The sequence below is a fragment of the Crocuta crocuta genome, unplaced genomic scaffold, assembly GCF_008692635.1.
Source record: "Crocuta crocuta isolate KB4526 unplaced genomic scaffold, BGI_CrCroc_1.0 scaffold734, whole genome shotgun sequence".
In the NCBI taxonomy this organism is placed as follows: Eukaryota; Metazoa; Chordata; class Mammalia; order Carnivora; family Hyaenidae; genus Crocuta; species Crocuta crocuta.
In genome coordinates, this window is record NW_027531987.1 from 205882 (window position 1) to 220123 (window position 14242).

At 43.9% G+C, this 14242-nt stretch overlaps 1 protein-coding gene across 2 annotated transcripts in view; it reads right to left on the reverse strand.

The window, feature by feature from the left end:
• The window catches only part of FAT1 (FAT atypical cadherin 1), a 125969-nt gene that overhangs the window by 12191 nt on the left and 99536 nt on the right, over positions 1 to 14242 (reverse strand). For both annotated transcript variants that reach the window (XM_077775054.1, XM_077775055.1), the window contains exons 12-21: positions 11978 to 12131; positions 10772 to 11005; positions 9310 to 9699; positions 7727 to 7941; positions 7328 to 7465; positions 5228 to 5371; positions 4238 to 4435; positions 2888 to 3689; positions 2591 to 2722; positions 469 to 626 (exon numbers count right to left, since the gene is read on the reverse strand). In XM_077775054.1, the coding sequence (XP_077631180.1) occupies positions 469 to 626; positions 2591 to 2722; positions 2888 to 3689; positions 4238 to 4435; positions 5228 to 5371; positions 7328 to 7465; positions 7727 to 7941; positions 9310 to 9699; positions 10772 to 11005; positions 11978 to 12131 (2565 nt within the window). The remainder of the gene's footprint in view (positions 1 to 468; positions 627 to 2590; positions 2723 to 2887; positions 3690 to 4237; positions 4436 to 5227; positions 5372 to 7327; positions 7466 to 7726; positions 7942 to 9309; positions 9700 to 10771; positions 11006 to 11977; positions 12132 to 14242) is intronic.

Genomic DNA, 14242 nt, shown 5'->3' on the forward strand with positions numbered 1-14242 from the left:
TGTAAGATAATTACCACCTCAAGCATTTTATGTATGCTCTCTATAAACTCTCTATGAAGAAGATGAAGTATCACTTAGAGTTTGAATGTTAATGGTCACATGACCTACAAAGGGTGTGAAAAACAGAAGTCAATCTCTGTTACTGCAGAGCAAATAAAAGAGCTTTTTGGCCCACCAAGTCTAAAACTTTGAAGTATCAAGGAGCCATTTAAGTGCGGAATAAAACCATTTGTTTTTTACAATAAAAAATTATTATAAAAATTATTATAAAACTATTATAAAAAATTATTTGAGCCTGACGCGGGGCTCAAACTCACAAACCGTGAGATCATGACCTGAGACAAAGTCAGCTGCTTAACCAACTGAGCCCCCCGTGCGCCCCAGGTTTTTTTCAAAAATGGATGATAGAAACATAAAATGTAATTTTGTATTTTTAAGTCTTCCGTAACCAGAGGTACACAAACGTACCTCCAAGATGCTGTAGTCGGTCCCGCGAGCATACATCACAACTGCGTGAGCTGAGTACGTTCTCAGCCTCATGGTCAATTTCATTTCCAGTCTATTTTCATTTTCCATCAGACGGTATTTCACAAAGCTGTTTCCAGTAAATGTTACAGATGAACTCCCTGGGAATCACAAAGAGGAAAACATAAATCAGAACCAAGCTGAAGCATATCTTTAAAAGGGAGATTCCACCAAACACTGATATAAGGTTTTATTTAAGGCTATAACATTATAAAGTTCATTTTGATGGAAAACGCCCATTTGTTTTAATAAAAGGCACAGCATCACTGGGTCTGCTTTTGGAAGAGAATTACACTACTGTATCAGCAAGCACTGAGTTCTAAAATAGTGAAAGACCTAAATATAAAAATGTTCAGGGGCACCTGGGTGGCTCAGTCGATTAAGCAGCCAACTCTTGGTTTCAGCTCAGGTCATGATCTCACAGTCCATGAGTACGAGCCTCATGTTGGGCTCTGCACTGACAGTGCAGAGTCTGCTTGGGAATCTCTCCCTCTCTCTCTGCCCCTCCCCTACTCATGAGTGTGCACACATGCTCTCAAAATAAACTTCAGAAAATATATATTTAAAAAATAAAAATGCTCAATATAAAATTATTAGAAGACAATTTAGAAAAATAGTTAAACAGCCTCAGGTGGCTTGGGGAAACTTTTCAAGCAAGATGTAATTCCCAGTCTCCAAGTGATGAAAATAATATCACTCTCCAGGGTTGGAAATGGTTACGTAAAAATTATACAGAACAAAAAGTTAAATTTCAAAATGACAATAGACACTGTAAACAAAAGACCAGTAATATACAGACAGTGGGATGGATATAATGTCCATGCTCACAGCACACAGAGTGTGAAAACAAAAACCAGACAAATAAGCTGGATAAGCCAGCAAAGACTATGAACAGTCCAGGAAAGGAAATGCTAGTAGGAATAAAAAGAAAAAAAAAAAACTTCCACAAAAAAGATGGAGAAATACAAACTAAAGTAACTAGATATCATTTCGTGCCCACTGGATGAAGGAATTCGTTTTTTAATTGAAAACCTCACATTGCCAAGGAAATGGGGAGTGAAACAGTCACACATGACTGCAAGAAAGGAATTGGTGTAACTTTCTGGGAAACTAACATAATGGTATATTTAAAAATTAAAAATGTAGTTAATCTTTGACATACTAAATCCTTGTTTTAGCAAAGAAAGCACCAATAAATAAGGCTGTATGTATAAAAGTGTTTTTTTTTTTAAACTATAATTAACACATACTGTTATAGAAGTTTCAGGGCTGCCACAGAATGATTCAACAATTGTAGGGGCGCCTGGGTGGTTTAGTAGGTTAAGAGTCCAACTTCGGCTCAGGTCATGATCTCACGGTTCATGGGTCCGAGCCCCACGTCAGGCTCTGTGCTGGCAGCTAGCTCGGAGCCTAGATTCGGTTTCAGATTCTCTACCTCCCTTTCTAACCCTCCCCTGTTCACACTGTCTCTATCTCTCTCAAAAATAAATAAAAACAAAAACACCCCAACTGTATACATTACTCTGTGCCTCACTATGATTAAGGGCAGAAAAGGATTCATTTTTGACGCAAGAAAACACCTTAACAACCTCAAGCTCTATGAACAAGGAAAATGTTGAATAACATTTGAATAGAGCCTCTCAAAAGCATCAGGTCTAGGTGCATGGACTTGAAAAGATGCCTGTAACATACATTAAACGGGGGGTGGGGGGGAGCAAGCAGTATACTATATGAGATACGGTAACTTTTTTTTTTTCTTAAATGGAATGTGGGAAAAAACACAAGCATGTACGTATGGGTCTGTATGTTTATATGAGCACGCTGATGAAGACGACACAGCATCACTATTAATTCAGGTGAGTTGTCATATGGAAGAGGGAAAAGTTACTACTGCTCCTCCTTACTCATCCATATGCTTGACTTGTTATAATAAACGCATGTGACAGTATTTATCAAGGCCAAAAACCAAAAAACCAAAAACCAAAAACCAAAATCCCCCACAATGGCAAGAAACACTGAAAGTGACTTTTTCAAACAGAAGCACCCTTCATCACTGAATTCTCACCTGGGCACTGACCAAACTTGCCACCTGGGCAGACACAGGCGTACTTCTCCTCTCTGGGATCAGCAATACACTCAGATCCTTCAGGGCATGGACTGTCTTCACACCCATGATGGACAAGTGGGCATTTTCCCTCTTTGTTAAAAAAAAAAAAAAAAAAAAAAAGAGAGAATGGAGACAGGGGAAAGCTAATTAATAGGCATTTCAAGAAATTCAACAAAAAATGGTTCATGTGTAGCCTTCCACGGCTGCACAGGAAATCACCTGTGCCCCCCACTTTCACACATTTCTGTGAGTTACCTTGGCAGAGACACACGGCTGTTCTGTGGTGGCGGGGAGTCACAAAACTCAGTCTGGCCGTGCTGTGCGTTGACATGACATTTTCATCCACGGTCACCTTTTCGTCACAGAATTTCCACGGGCAATCCAGTCCTGCACAGAGCTTCTGGAACACATCCAGTATCCTAACACCGATGATGTCCTCGAGATCAGTCACGGAAGAGTTGATCTTGTGCAGAAGCTGTTTTGTTGAAACCTGGGCACTACCTGCTTTCTCTACAAAAAGTAAGACATCCAGATGGGCCTGGGGCTCAGAGGGCTGCAAACTAACGATCTGTACGTCATTCCTCCTCACCCCCAGGATGTTCCGCAGAGCTCGCTGGAAGTTGCGCCAGTAGTCCCCAACAAATTCTTCCGGGGTGAGGTTGGCGAAGCGGATCGCGACCGTGTGGTTCAGCATCTCCTGCGTTATTTGTCTGATGTGCACCGTGATGTCCGCCACCGTTGTGAATTTCCCATCGGTTACACTGACGTTGAGAAGGTACTGCCCTATATCTAGCTTTTTGTGTGCTATCAGCTTACCCCCTGTGCTGGAGACGGAGAAGAGGTTGTCCATTTGGGGATCAAGACTATAGCTTAAAGTGTCATACACGTCCTGGTCTGTGGCATGAATCTTCCCAATGACACCGCCTGAGTACTCCTCTCCAAAGGCAGTAATGAAAATCTCTAGTGGCAAGATGGCAGGTGGATGGATGCTCTCCTCAATGACCCGAATGTCAATATATGTCACAGATGACAATGGAGGCTTTCCATTATCTGCCACCTATGAGGAAATTAAAACAAAACACAAAACACCTTGGTCTGTGTCATCGTTAACAACTTAATAAATATTTGGCTTACATTGCTCAAGTTTTACAAAATTATCATGAGATACTTCTGAACAAGAAGCCTATTAAGGAAAAGGATAAATACTTCTTTACAGCCCTTTCACTAATTCATAAGGGAGGTGAGCTCCATCAATGTCTATGATCAAATGACTAAGTGGATAGATGAGATCCATCCCCCCGCAAGTACAGTGGGATAAAAACGAAGGTAAGGGGGTACCTGAGTGGCTCAGGCAGGTGTGTGTCTGACTTTGGCTCAGGTCATGATCACACAGTTTTTAAGTTCAAGCCCTGCATTGGGCTCTGCACCATCAGTGCATAGCCTGCTTCAGATCCTCTGTCTCCCCGCCCCTCTCAAAAATACATATACATCAAAAAAACAAACAAACAGAATAAAAATCCACAATTCTATTCATGTTGTTTTTATAGTCAGCAAAGGAGGTCTTCTCTAGGAATCCACAACATAAAATCCTGAACACCTTCATACCTTCACATGCAGTAGGTAATGATCTTTCACCTTCCTCTTGATGGCAGCCGAGGTCAGGAGGACCCCTTGCTGGTTCACTTCAAACACTCCGTCATCATTCCCACTCACAACAGTAAAGACGAAGGGTGGGCCGTTATGTGAGGAGTCCCTGTCAGCCACCACCAGCTGCAGGACACTGAAACCCACGGGCTTATTTTCCTACACGTAAGAGAACCAAATCACACAGGACCTCCGATAAAACCAAATCTGTATGGTAAGAGACACAGGTGAGTTTTCTATAAAATGAAGTATACCGAAAACAAAGTCTCACTGGGGCTCCATGTGACGGGGAAACAGGAAGCGGGGAATTCAACAGTAAGACAAAGGAGAGAAGTGGCCTTGAGAAGGAGGGGGAAGGGGGGGGTCTGGAGAGGAGGGAGGGTGTGAGAAGGAAGGATGTGTGGGTAGCAGAAGTGGAAGAAGGATGGAGTTGGGAAGGAGGAAAGGAGAAGAGGTGCACTGGAGTCTGACGCCTCTCAAAAACCGGCGAGCAGATGGGGCGCCTGGGTGGCTCAGTTGGTTAAGTGTCTGATTTCAGCTCAGGTCGTGATCTCACGGTTACTGAATTCGAGCCCCAGGTCAGGCTCTGCACGGACAGCATGGAGCCTGCTTGGAATTCTCTTTCTCTCCCTGTCTGCCCCTCCCCAACATGTGTGCTCTCTCTCAAAATGAACAAACTTAAAAAAAAAAAAAAAAAGGAAGGAAACCAGATTAAGGACCAAGCTAGTGAGAATGTCTTAAAAACCAAAGTACAGAAAGAAGAGAGAAAAGCTTGGTTGCCTCTTGAAAACGCTCATCTCTTAGTACTACGGAGAGCCCTCTAGGTCTACTCTTACAGTTTCCTAAAGAGCAGTCTGGAAAAGAGAGAGATTTCAAACAAACAACTGAAGCCAATGGATGAGCTCATTTCGAAAGGAACATGTCGCAAGAACTGTCAGCACCCTAGGTTACCTGGATAATGACACTGTAGTTGCCCTTGGAGAAGACCGGGGCATTGTCATTGACGTCAGACACGTCGATGTTCACGGTCGTCGTGTTGACCTTGGGTGGACTGCCGTTATCAGACGCCTGGACCGTGAGCGTGTAACCTGAAATCTTTCCGGGGACAAGACAGAGAAACGCGTGTTCACTTCACGAGGCCCGAGGACGGGGCTGCACTAGAAGTGGACCGCTGACCACCCGCAAGGGCAGAGCTGGGTGACCGTCATCATCTGCTGTGTCCTGCCTCGCATGTGGGCAACTCCCCAACCTACGAACAGGTGCGCTGCCAAGATCTACAAAATGGAACGCGTGCAGCAGCGATGCAGCCTTCTCGAAGGCCCCGTGGGACTGTCAGCCGGAGGCAGAGGGAAGCTGCCTTCCCCCCCGAGCGCTTACTTTCTCTTCAACAGCTCAAGGACACTCCGGATCACCCTCCCCCTCACTTTTACACGTGGACCGCAGCCAGCTGTCTGAATCCCTCAGGACAACTGACCTCTATGAAAGAAACCGTATCACGCGAGAAAGGTTCTATTCTAGGGCAGAAAGTGGGCTAAATCCCCAGCGGATGTTCTGCAGACTATTACTCCTAAAGGATGCTCCAACAGAGAAGAGCCAATGGCCCGGCGCACACCAAGGGCCATCTCCTCTGCTGGCTCCTATCAGATGTTAGTGCATTAAAAGAGCTGACATGCATGACAGTCCCAAGTCCTAAATTTTTTCGGCCCAGCAGTACAGCAACCTGAAGCCTAAGAGTCACGCTTCCTAAACACGTGGAATGTCCCTTCCTGAAAACAACAGGTCAGGAAAGGAATGAAAGAATTCAGACTTTCATGAGGTAGCTCATCACTATTTCTGCAAACTGCTCTAATCTTACCCTTACCTTACTGTTCTGAAACTACACTCTCTCATCACCAGGGTCCTTTCCATTCACTTCCTCACTTCATGACCTCCCTAGGCAGCTCTCTGCCTGTGAGCAGAGGGACAGACACACAGAGGGACAGAAGTTTGGCCTGGCTTTCCTCTCTTCAGTTGCTCACATTTATCTAATTACCTCAGACCGCCTCTATAATCATCTCCAGAGGCCTGTGCCGTATCCATATCTCCGGCTTTCAGGTTTCTGATGTTTGAGTAAACTCTCCAAATACTGGCTGAAAATTTTTACTTACATATGTCACTCACCTCTAAAAATCAACATCAAAACCCACAAGCCACAACCTCTCCCAGTGCGAAGTTTATGGCCTCATGATGCCCCAGTTTTCTCCAATGGCACCACCAATTACAGAAGGGTGGAAGAGAGCCGCCATCTTGGCCACCACCACTTCCTGCGCAGAGGCGTGTCTGAGCTTTGCAGATTCTAAAGCCTCCTTCACAAAGCTTCTGCATCTGTTTCCCTGCTCGCTCGTCACGCCACTTCCCAACCAGGCTCTGGGTGCCTCACTGTGGAGTCACAGGCGCTGGGCTTCCTACTTGCTTGGTGGCTCACTAAGCTAAACACCACTGAGGCCTTCTGTGGTGCTCACGCCTGCACAGTGGTCTCCTTGGCAAGTCACTCCCAGGCTCACAAATCCTCCTCAACTCCCTCTGCCTGCAGCATCCAGTGTGAACCTGAGCTGTTCCGAGAACCTCTTCCTGGCATCCGCCCCTCATTTCCGGGTAGGATTCCCCTGCTCCAACACGATCTAATATGATCACCTAAGTAGGGGCCACGTCCTCCTCTCTCCACACGGCTCCTCACAGGACTCACCTTCTCTCCATGACTATGGTTTTCCGCATCTGCCATTATTTAACCCAAGCTCTAGTTCCACGAAGTGCCTCCCAACACTGGAGCCAATAGTAGTTTCTTCCTGAATACGAACTTTAATTATGCAAAGTTCTAGCAGTATGAAACACATCTCTTCTATTCTTCAGCGTTTCATACTGGAATTGCTTTCCAAGTATTTGTATCTTACTTATCACGGCCAGAGAAAAAGGCTGGTTCTCCCTTCTGGTGCCTCCCCTTATGTGGACAAGGAACTTCTATTTACCACCTTGGTAATCTGTAAATAATTTAAGCCAAACTTTTGCACATACTGTTTCCCGGTCTAGAAGCCTGGTCACTTTTATTTCTCCTCGGGTTGGGTCAATTGTAAATGGACTTCCTTGATTGCCATCTGTGATTGAATAGCGGATGTGGCTGTTCGAAGGTCCATCAGCATCGTCAGCCATCACCTGGAAAACAGGACACTCCCGCTCAGAAGACAGCTGAGGACAGGGCAGGACTCTATGAAGCAAGAAGCAAGCTTCTGCTATGGGCAACGAGCTGCTCTCAGGCAATCGTTTCTAATGGCGTCAGTGACTGACTGATTAACAAAAGACATTTCCACATCTTCCAATCATTTTCGAGTAAGGCCATGACAAAACCTGGATCAAATTCCTGAAATTTCTTGCCGAGATCCAGAAGGAGAACACAGTAGGGGAGAAAATACACACCGTGATGACGGACTGCTCAAGAACGGCATCTTCGCTGATCACCGCCGTGTAGGTGTCTTGGCTGAACACAGGGGAGTTGTCATTGATATCAGTCACGTTAATGCTCACAGTGGCCACATCACTTAATGAAGGTGTCCCTCCGTCAGTGGCCTCAACAGTCAGGTAATATTCATGAGAGCTTTCGTAGTCCAGATTCTCAATGACAAATATGGCCCCTGCACAGAAAATCAAAATGACTTTCATTACTTTAAAATGCCACCACTTTCTCCTACTGTGACTGAAATGGAAACTTTTAAAGGAACCATTTCTACTTTAAAAGTTTATCATTTATATGTGTTTTCTTTTTTTCAAAATGTTTGTTTATTCTTGAGAGAGAACACAAGCAGGGGAGGGGCACAAAGAGAGGGAGACACAGAATCTGAAGCAGGCTCCAGGCTCTGAGCTCTTAGCACGAGCCCCATGCAGGACTCGAACTCACCAACAGTGAGATCGTGAACTTGAGCCAAATTCAGCCACTTAATCAACTGAGCCACCCAGGCGCCCCATCATTTATATACGTTTCCTGATTTCTTCATTCAGCGATTAAAAACTATGAATTTGCCCATTCCTGGATCCTTATTTATTTCTCTGTGATATGTAAATTGCTTTCCTAGTCAATCCCACCCACATCCCACTATAAAAATGATTATTCTTGTAAACCATAGTTTACCACGGATACCACTGTAATCAAACAGGAAATGTAAGAATTCTACTCTTTGGCTTTTGTTTTCCTTTCCCTTCTCATTGTTTTTCTTTTATAGAAGTGTTTTTTTGTACCTCCAGAATAACTATTTCCATCCTATCATTTAAAAAAAATCTTTTTGATTTAACAATTCCTTTAACACCCCTCCTTCTTGTTTCCTTATAGTCCATCCTATAAAAGAGCCCTAAAAATAATAATTCTATGCTATGCATTAAAAATACGTTTTAAAATAGCATCAGCACACACCCAGTCTTCATCTGAAATAGCCACACACAACTGAATACAGTTTGAATGGAGGGACTTTGTACAACATTCTAACAGCTAAGACCACAGAGTCACAAGACGACAGAAGTGTTTATCAGCAGGAATCAATACCTCCTAGGACTCCTGACCTTGTCAGTAGTTATTCAGTGTGATTCAAAGTACTTACGCTGTTCTATATAATTTGCATAATAAAGATCAATTTTAATGAATTATCAGATGCCTCCTATAGACACTAGGATCAAAGAGGCCAAAACTACGGTTTCTCTTAAAAAGCTACTTCACAGAGGCCCAATATGGAGAGAACGAGTAGCCAGAGTAGCCATTACGCAGGATCTGCCAAGATCTCCCTTCCACTCTTTATCTTTACCGAATTTAATGCATCTGACATCTTGACTCAATTACTGGAGTGTATTACTTTAACTTTCCGCCTCATTTTCTAAGCCACTTCGAACCTCGATCTTTTTAGAGTATCTACTGCCGACTTACGATCTGGCACTCTGTTATCAGGTAACATGCTGGGTGATCTCGCCTTTTTTGGCAGAATAAAGGGCTTCCTCTCATTTTCAGGGCAGATTACCTGTTTCGGAATCTATGCTGAATTTTCCATGTTCGTTTCCACTTATTATTGAGTAGGTGATTTCCGCATTTGCTTCGATATCCCGACTGGCCGCATACACTTGGAGAACTTCCGTTCCAATAAGAATGTCCTCAGACACGGTGGCACCATATTCACGGTATTCAAACACAGGGGGGTTGTCATTTATATCCAAGACGGACACCACGACAGTGCCAGTAGCTGTCAACCTCCTCGGCAATCCCTGGTCTACAGCTTTCAGAGTAAGGGTGTACACGGCCTGCACTTCTCTGTCCAAGGGCTTTTCTAACTGAAGGATTCCGGAGAATTCATTAATGGAGAACTGCCCATCAGCAGAGTTAATCAGCGAGTAGGAGACCCTCCGATTCGGCCCTGTTGACACATGACATCATGTCAGATTGTTTTACTTCAAGAAATTTAAGCTGGTTTTTTGAAAAAAACATGTAGCATATTTTAAAAGAGAAAATGCTAAGTAGCATCACTTAGACATTCATAGGACTATGATCTTTAAAAAGCAAACATTTTCATTGACAATTTACTAACAAAACAAATGCAGTTCCATAGTTACCTGTTTTTTTTTTTAATAATATTTTTTATTTATTTCTAGGAGAGAGAGAGAGAGACAGCGTGAGCAGGGGAGGGTCAGAGAGAGAGGGAGTCACAGACTGAAACAGGCTCCAGGCTCTGAGCTGGCAGTCAGCACAGAGCCCGACGCGGGGCTCGAACCCACGAACCGTGAGATCATGACCTAAGCGAAAGTCAGACGCTTAACCGACTAAGCCACCCAGGCGCCCCTATAGTTACCTGGCTTTTTAAGACTAAGTCCTACAGGAACATACAGTGCAGGGCCCAGCACATCTTTCAAAATGAAGTCTATTATTTAGCCTCAGTGTCGAAGATTTTTTTGAAAAGTGTTATTTTGTGCTCGAATTCTTCAGTATTAGTATGACTTAAGAAATTGTTTTTATTCTCTATTGAAATATTATAAATGTTTTATAATTATTATACTATTATACTCTCCATAAAAATTGTGAAAGGTTTATAAAACTACAGCAGTGTAACATTTGCTGCTATTACGGCTCCACATTAAAATCTCTATGTCACTAATGCTTTGTTTATAAAATGAACTTCACTGATTAATTGCACTGGATATGAAGATCAGTTAGTACAGTCTCTAACCATAATTTTAGGGACACCACAGACATCTTACAATGGTAAGTGCACGGGGCACAATTCTGAGACTTCAACACTCATAAATAATGAATTCATTATCGTAAAGATTTCATTCCATTTTTAATGTCGAGGAATTGAAAACACAACAGTGAGTTACTCGATACGCATAAGGTCAGTAAGTTAAAGAGGTGAACTGGGGATGTGTCTAGAAGCCGGGGCTCCTAAGCTCTCAGAGCACAGTCTGGAGGAAACAGCATCAGCTGGACAGTACCTGCATCTGCATCCGCGGCCTGGACCCTGGTCAACAGCGTCCCCGGCTCTGTGTTCTCAAACACGGTGATGGCGTACGGATCGGCTGAGAACTCAGGGGCGTTATCATTCACATCTTCTAATGTGAGCACAATATGAGCTTCACAGAATCTACCCCCTCCATCTGTGGCCTTCACGAGCAGATTATAAACTGCCTGCTCCTCACGATCAAGGGGGGCTAATGTTTTCAGTTCACCTAGATACAAACAAAAAAATGGATTCACCTGAAATTTAAGATGTGAGCTGCAAATGCACATCTATTTCTTCCCCTTTCCCTCTTACAAAATTTTGGAGCACAATTTTATCAATGACAAGTCAATGGCTGCAGTAGCGCAGTGAGATCCAGGTTTCCAAACCCTGTTGGGGGCTAGCTCTATTTAAAAAAAAAAAAAAAAAGTCTTCCTATATACCAAATTAAAAAAAAATTTTTTTAAATGTTTTATTTATTTCTGAGAGAGAGACAGACAGCGTGAGCAGGGGCCGGTCAGAGAGAGAGGGAGACACAGAATCTGAACAGGCTCCAGGCTCCGAGCTGGCTGTCAGGACAGAGTCCAACGCGGGGCTCAAACTCCCGAACTGTGAGATCATGACCTGAGCCGAAGTCGGAAGCTTAACCGACTGAGCCACCCAGGCACCCCAATTGACCCATAGATTCGTATGTTTACAATTAGTTATGGGGGTGGAACTCCCAGAAAACAGTCACTTGGACTCCTGATAATAACAAAATACAAACCGTAAGAGGGAAACCAATTTAACAATCTTAAAAATTTAAAGACAAATAGAATAACATTAATCATTTAATGAATATGCTGAATTATTAATTTATGGTTACAAATTCAAGAAAACAAATTATATACAAAATGGATAGGGCACAAAGTTTGAGATATACTTAAATTATGGAGTTTTTTTTTTTAAAGTTATTATTAACTAAATTTTAAATCTTTGGTTCAAGTATGTGGTGATGTTAATTTTTTTTATCCCATTCCAAAGTTTACACACTAAATTGCTGTGTAGATTTCTAATTCTAAAATACGCCCATTTTGTAGCATCAGAGTAAATTTCCTAGGAATAAGATACAATTTCGAATTTTACGTGTGACCTCAAACCACCTGTACCTGATATGACTTTGTTGGAACACAGTTAATTTTGCCCCAAATCCCGTCTTTACCTGTGTCTGGATTTAGTTTGAATTTTTCTGCGCCTGGACCGAACAGTGTGTAAGTGATTTCAGCATTGGAGCGGATATCTGCATCTGTAGCAGATACCTGCAGGATCAGCTTCCCGGGAAAGGCATCTTCTGGAATCGTGTCTGAATATAAAGTCTACAAAGATTTTGAACAACACCGTGAACATACAACATTAAGCGTGAATGTGACTGCCAGGGGAATAACAGGAAAAAAATAATTTTACTTTGGTCACGGGAAACATGGGAAATGACAGAATTTAAAATCCAAGGAGCTTTTGAAAACGGTTTTTCTTATAAAACATATTTGAAACAAAAAGGAGTCATGTCATAGGGAAATCCTCTGTGTCACTGGAAGAGTCTGACCTGACATTGAACCTACAGAATTCTGAATACTTTCTGCCTTTAAGTTGGTTTCATGTTTAACTTAATTCAAATTCTTCTGAGTAAACAGAAGTAGCATTCCACGTGTATCTAAAAATTGCAGAGTAAATGCCTGTTACATCACGTCTATTTATTTTCAATACAGGAAGTTATTATTGCCATCTTTCCTAACACACAGCCAGGTAAGTGCAGTTGAGAGATACATGATCCTCATGTCATGGGAGAAAACAAAGAGCCCCCCAGATCACCAGGGTGAGGGAAAGCACGGTAGGGAACACTTCCGTTACCCTGCCCGCCCCCCCCCCCCCCCTCTTCCCGGCCTCCANTCCAGTTCCAAGTAATTAGAAATCCATGCTCTAAACCAAAACATAAGACTAACAGGTAAGATTTTGTTGATTTTTTTTTTTCCTGAGGACAAACTCAATTCTAGATGAACTACATTTTATGACTCATGAAACAGGAAAATTTGCAATACTGATGATTTCAAATGAGCTAATATCTTAATTTTATTCTCAAAGATGACAGTGCATCATATCCAATATTCAAGTATTAAAAAAAAACACAACAAAACACACACATTTATCTTCTGTAAGACAGACATAGACATCACCCATCACCCACACACACGCACAATACTGCTGCCAAAAAGTACGGACATGGATTGGAATTAAGTCCTCACTCCTCCGAAGCTGCCCCTCCCTCCTGATGTGCTGTGTCTCCCAGAGAATGGCTCTGTCACCTTCCATAGCTGTGACACTGCTCCTCTCCTCTGTCCCTCTTCAAGGCCATTTTCCCCATTCTCTTCCCCAGCCTGCCCTTCATCGACCACTCTTCCTCCTTCCTCAGACTCTCCTCTTTCTTCGGTGGCCAAATCTCTGTGCTCACTGACACACGCCCTGCCTGCAATCAGGCATCCGTCCACATCCTGATACTGAGCCCACCGTCCCCAAGTCCCAGAGTTTAGTTCCACCTCTCACTCCTCTGTTCAGCAGCCATACCTCCATCTGCTGTCCCACCTCCTAAAACTCCTCTGTTCCTGCCTTCTAGTAACACCGTCCTGATATCAGCCCCTCCCGCCTCTGCTTCCTTCTCCCTGCTCCCTAGGAAAGGAAGTACTGATGCGCCCTTTGTCCCTTTTGGTTATTATTCTCTCAAATGGATTTCACTGTCAGTTATCCGTAGAGACCACCAAGTTTATGTCATGTCTGTCTTTAATCTCACGATCTCTAAAATTCTACAAAACCTACTCGACCGAATGTCCCATGACCTTACACTCAGTGAGTCCAATATGGACCACAACACGCTTCCCCGTAAACCAGCTCCACACGAGGCTTGGCTCTCGATCTTTCTCCCACTCACTCCTGTAGGAAATGACAGAGTCAGTCCTGACTGGACAGGCTTGCCATGTTGTCACGTGCAGGCAGCACCAAGGGCACCAGCTTGTCCTCTGCACTGTCATTTGTCCCTTCTTTCCTTCAGCCACCTCGGAAGGAGGTGCTCATCGAAACGTACACGACACCGCCAAACGGGTCTTCTGTAAGGGCCTCTTGGCTCGTGTCATCTCCACCTTTCAAATACAACAAGGTTCCAAGACCTTGTGTGCTCTAGACTAGAGTCCCAACCCCTCTGCGGATCTACCCACCACCTCCCAAAGGCTGAGCCTCCCCCCGGGAGCACTCCCACTCCGGTCCTCCCACTGCAGCCGTGGACGGGAACAGCTCCTTCTGGGTGCGTTTGTGCTCGTATTACACGGGCTCCTCAGCTGCAGGAGCGCCCTCACAGACCTCGGCTTCTCCGGCGTGTGGCAGAGCAAGTCCCCCAAAATATCCCCCCCCCCCCCCCCCCCCCCGGGGGGGAGGAGGCCCC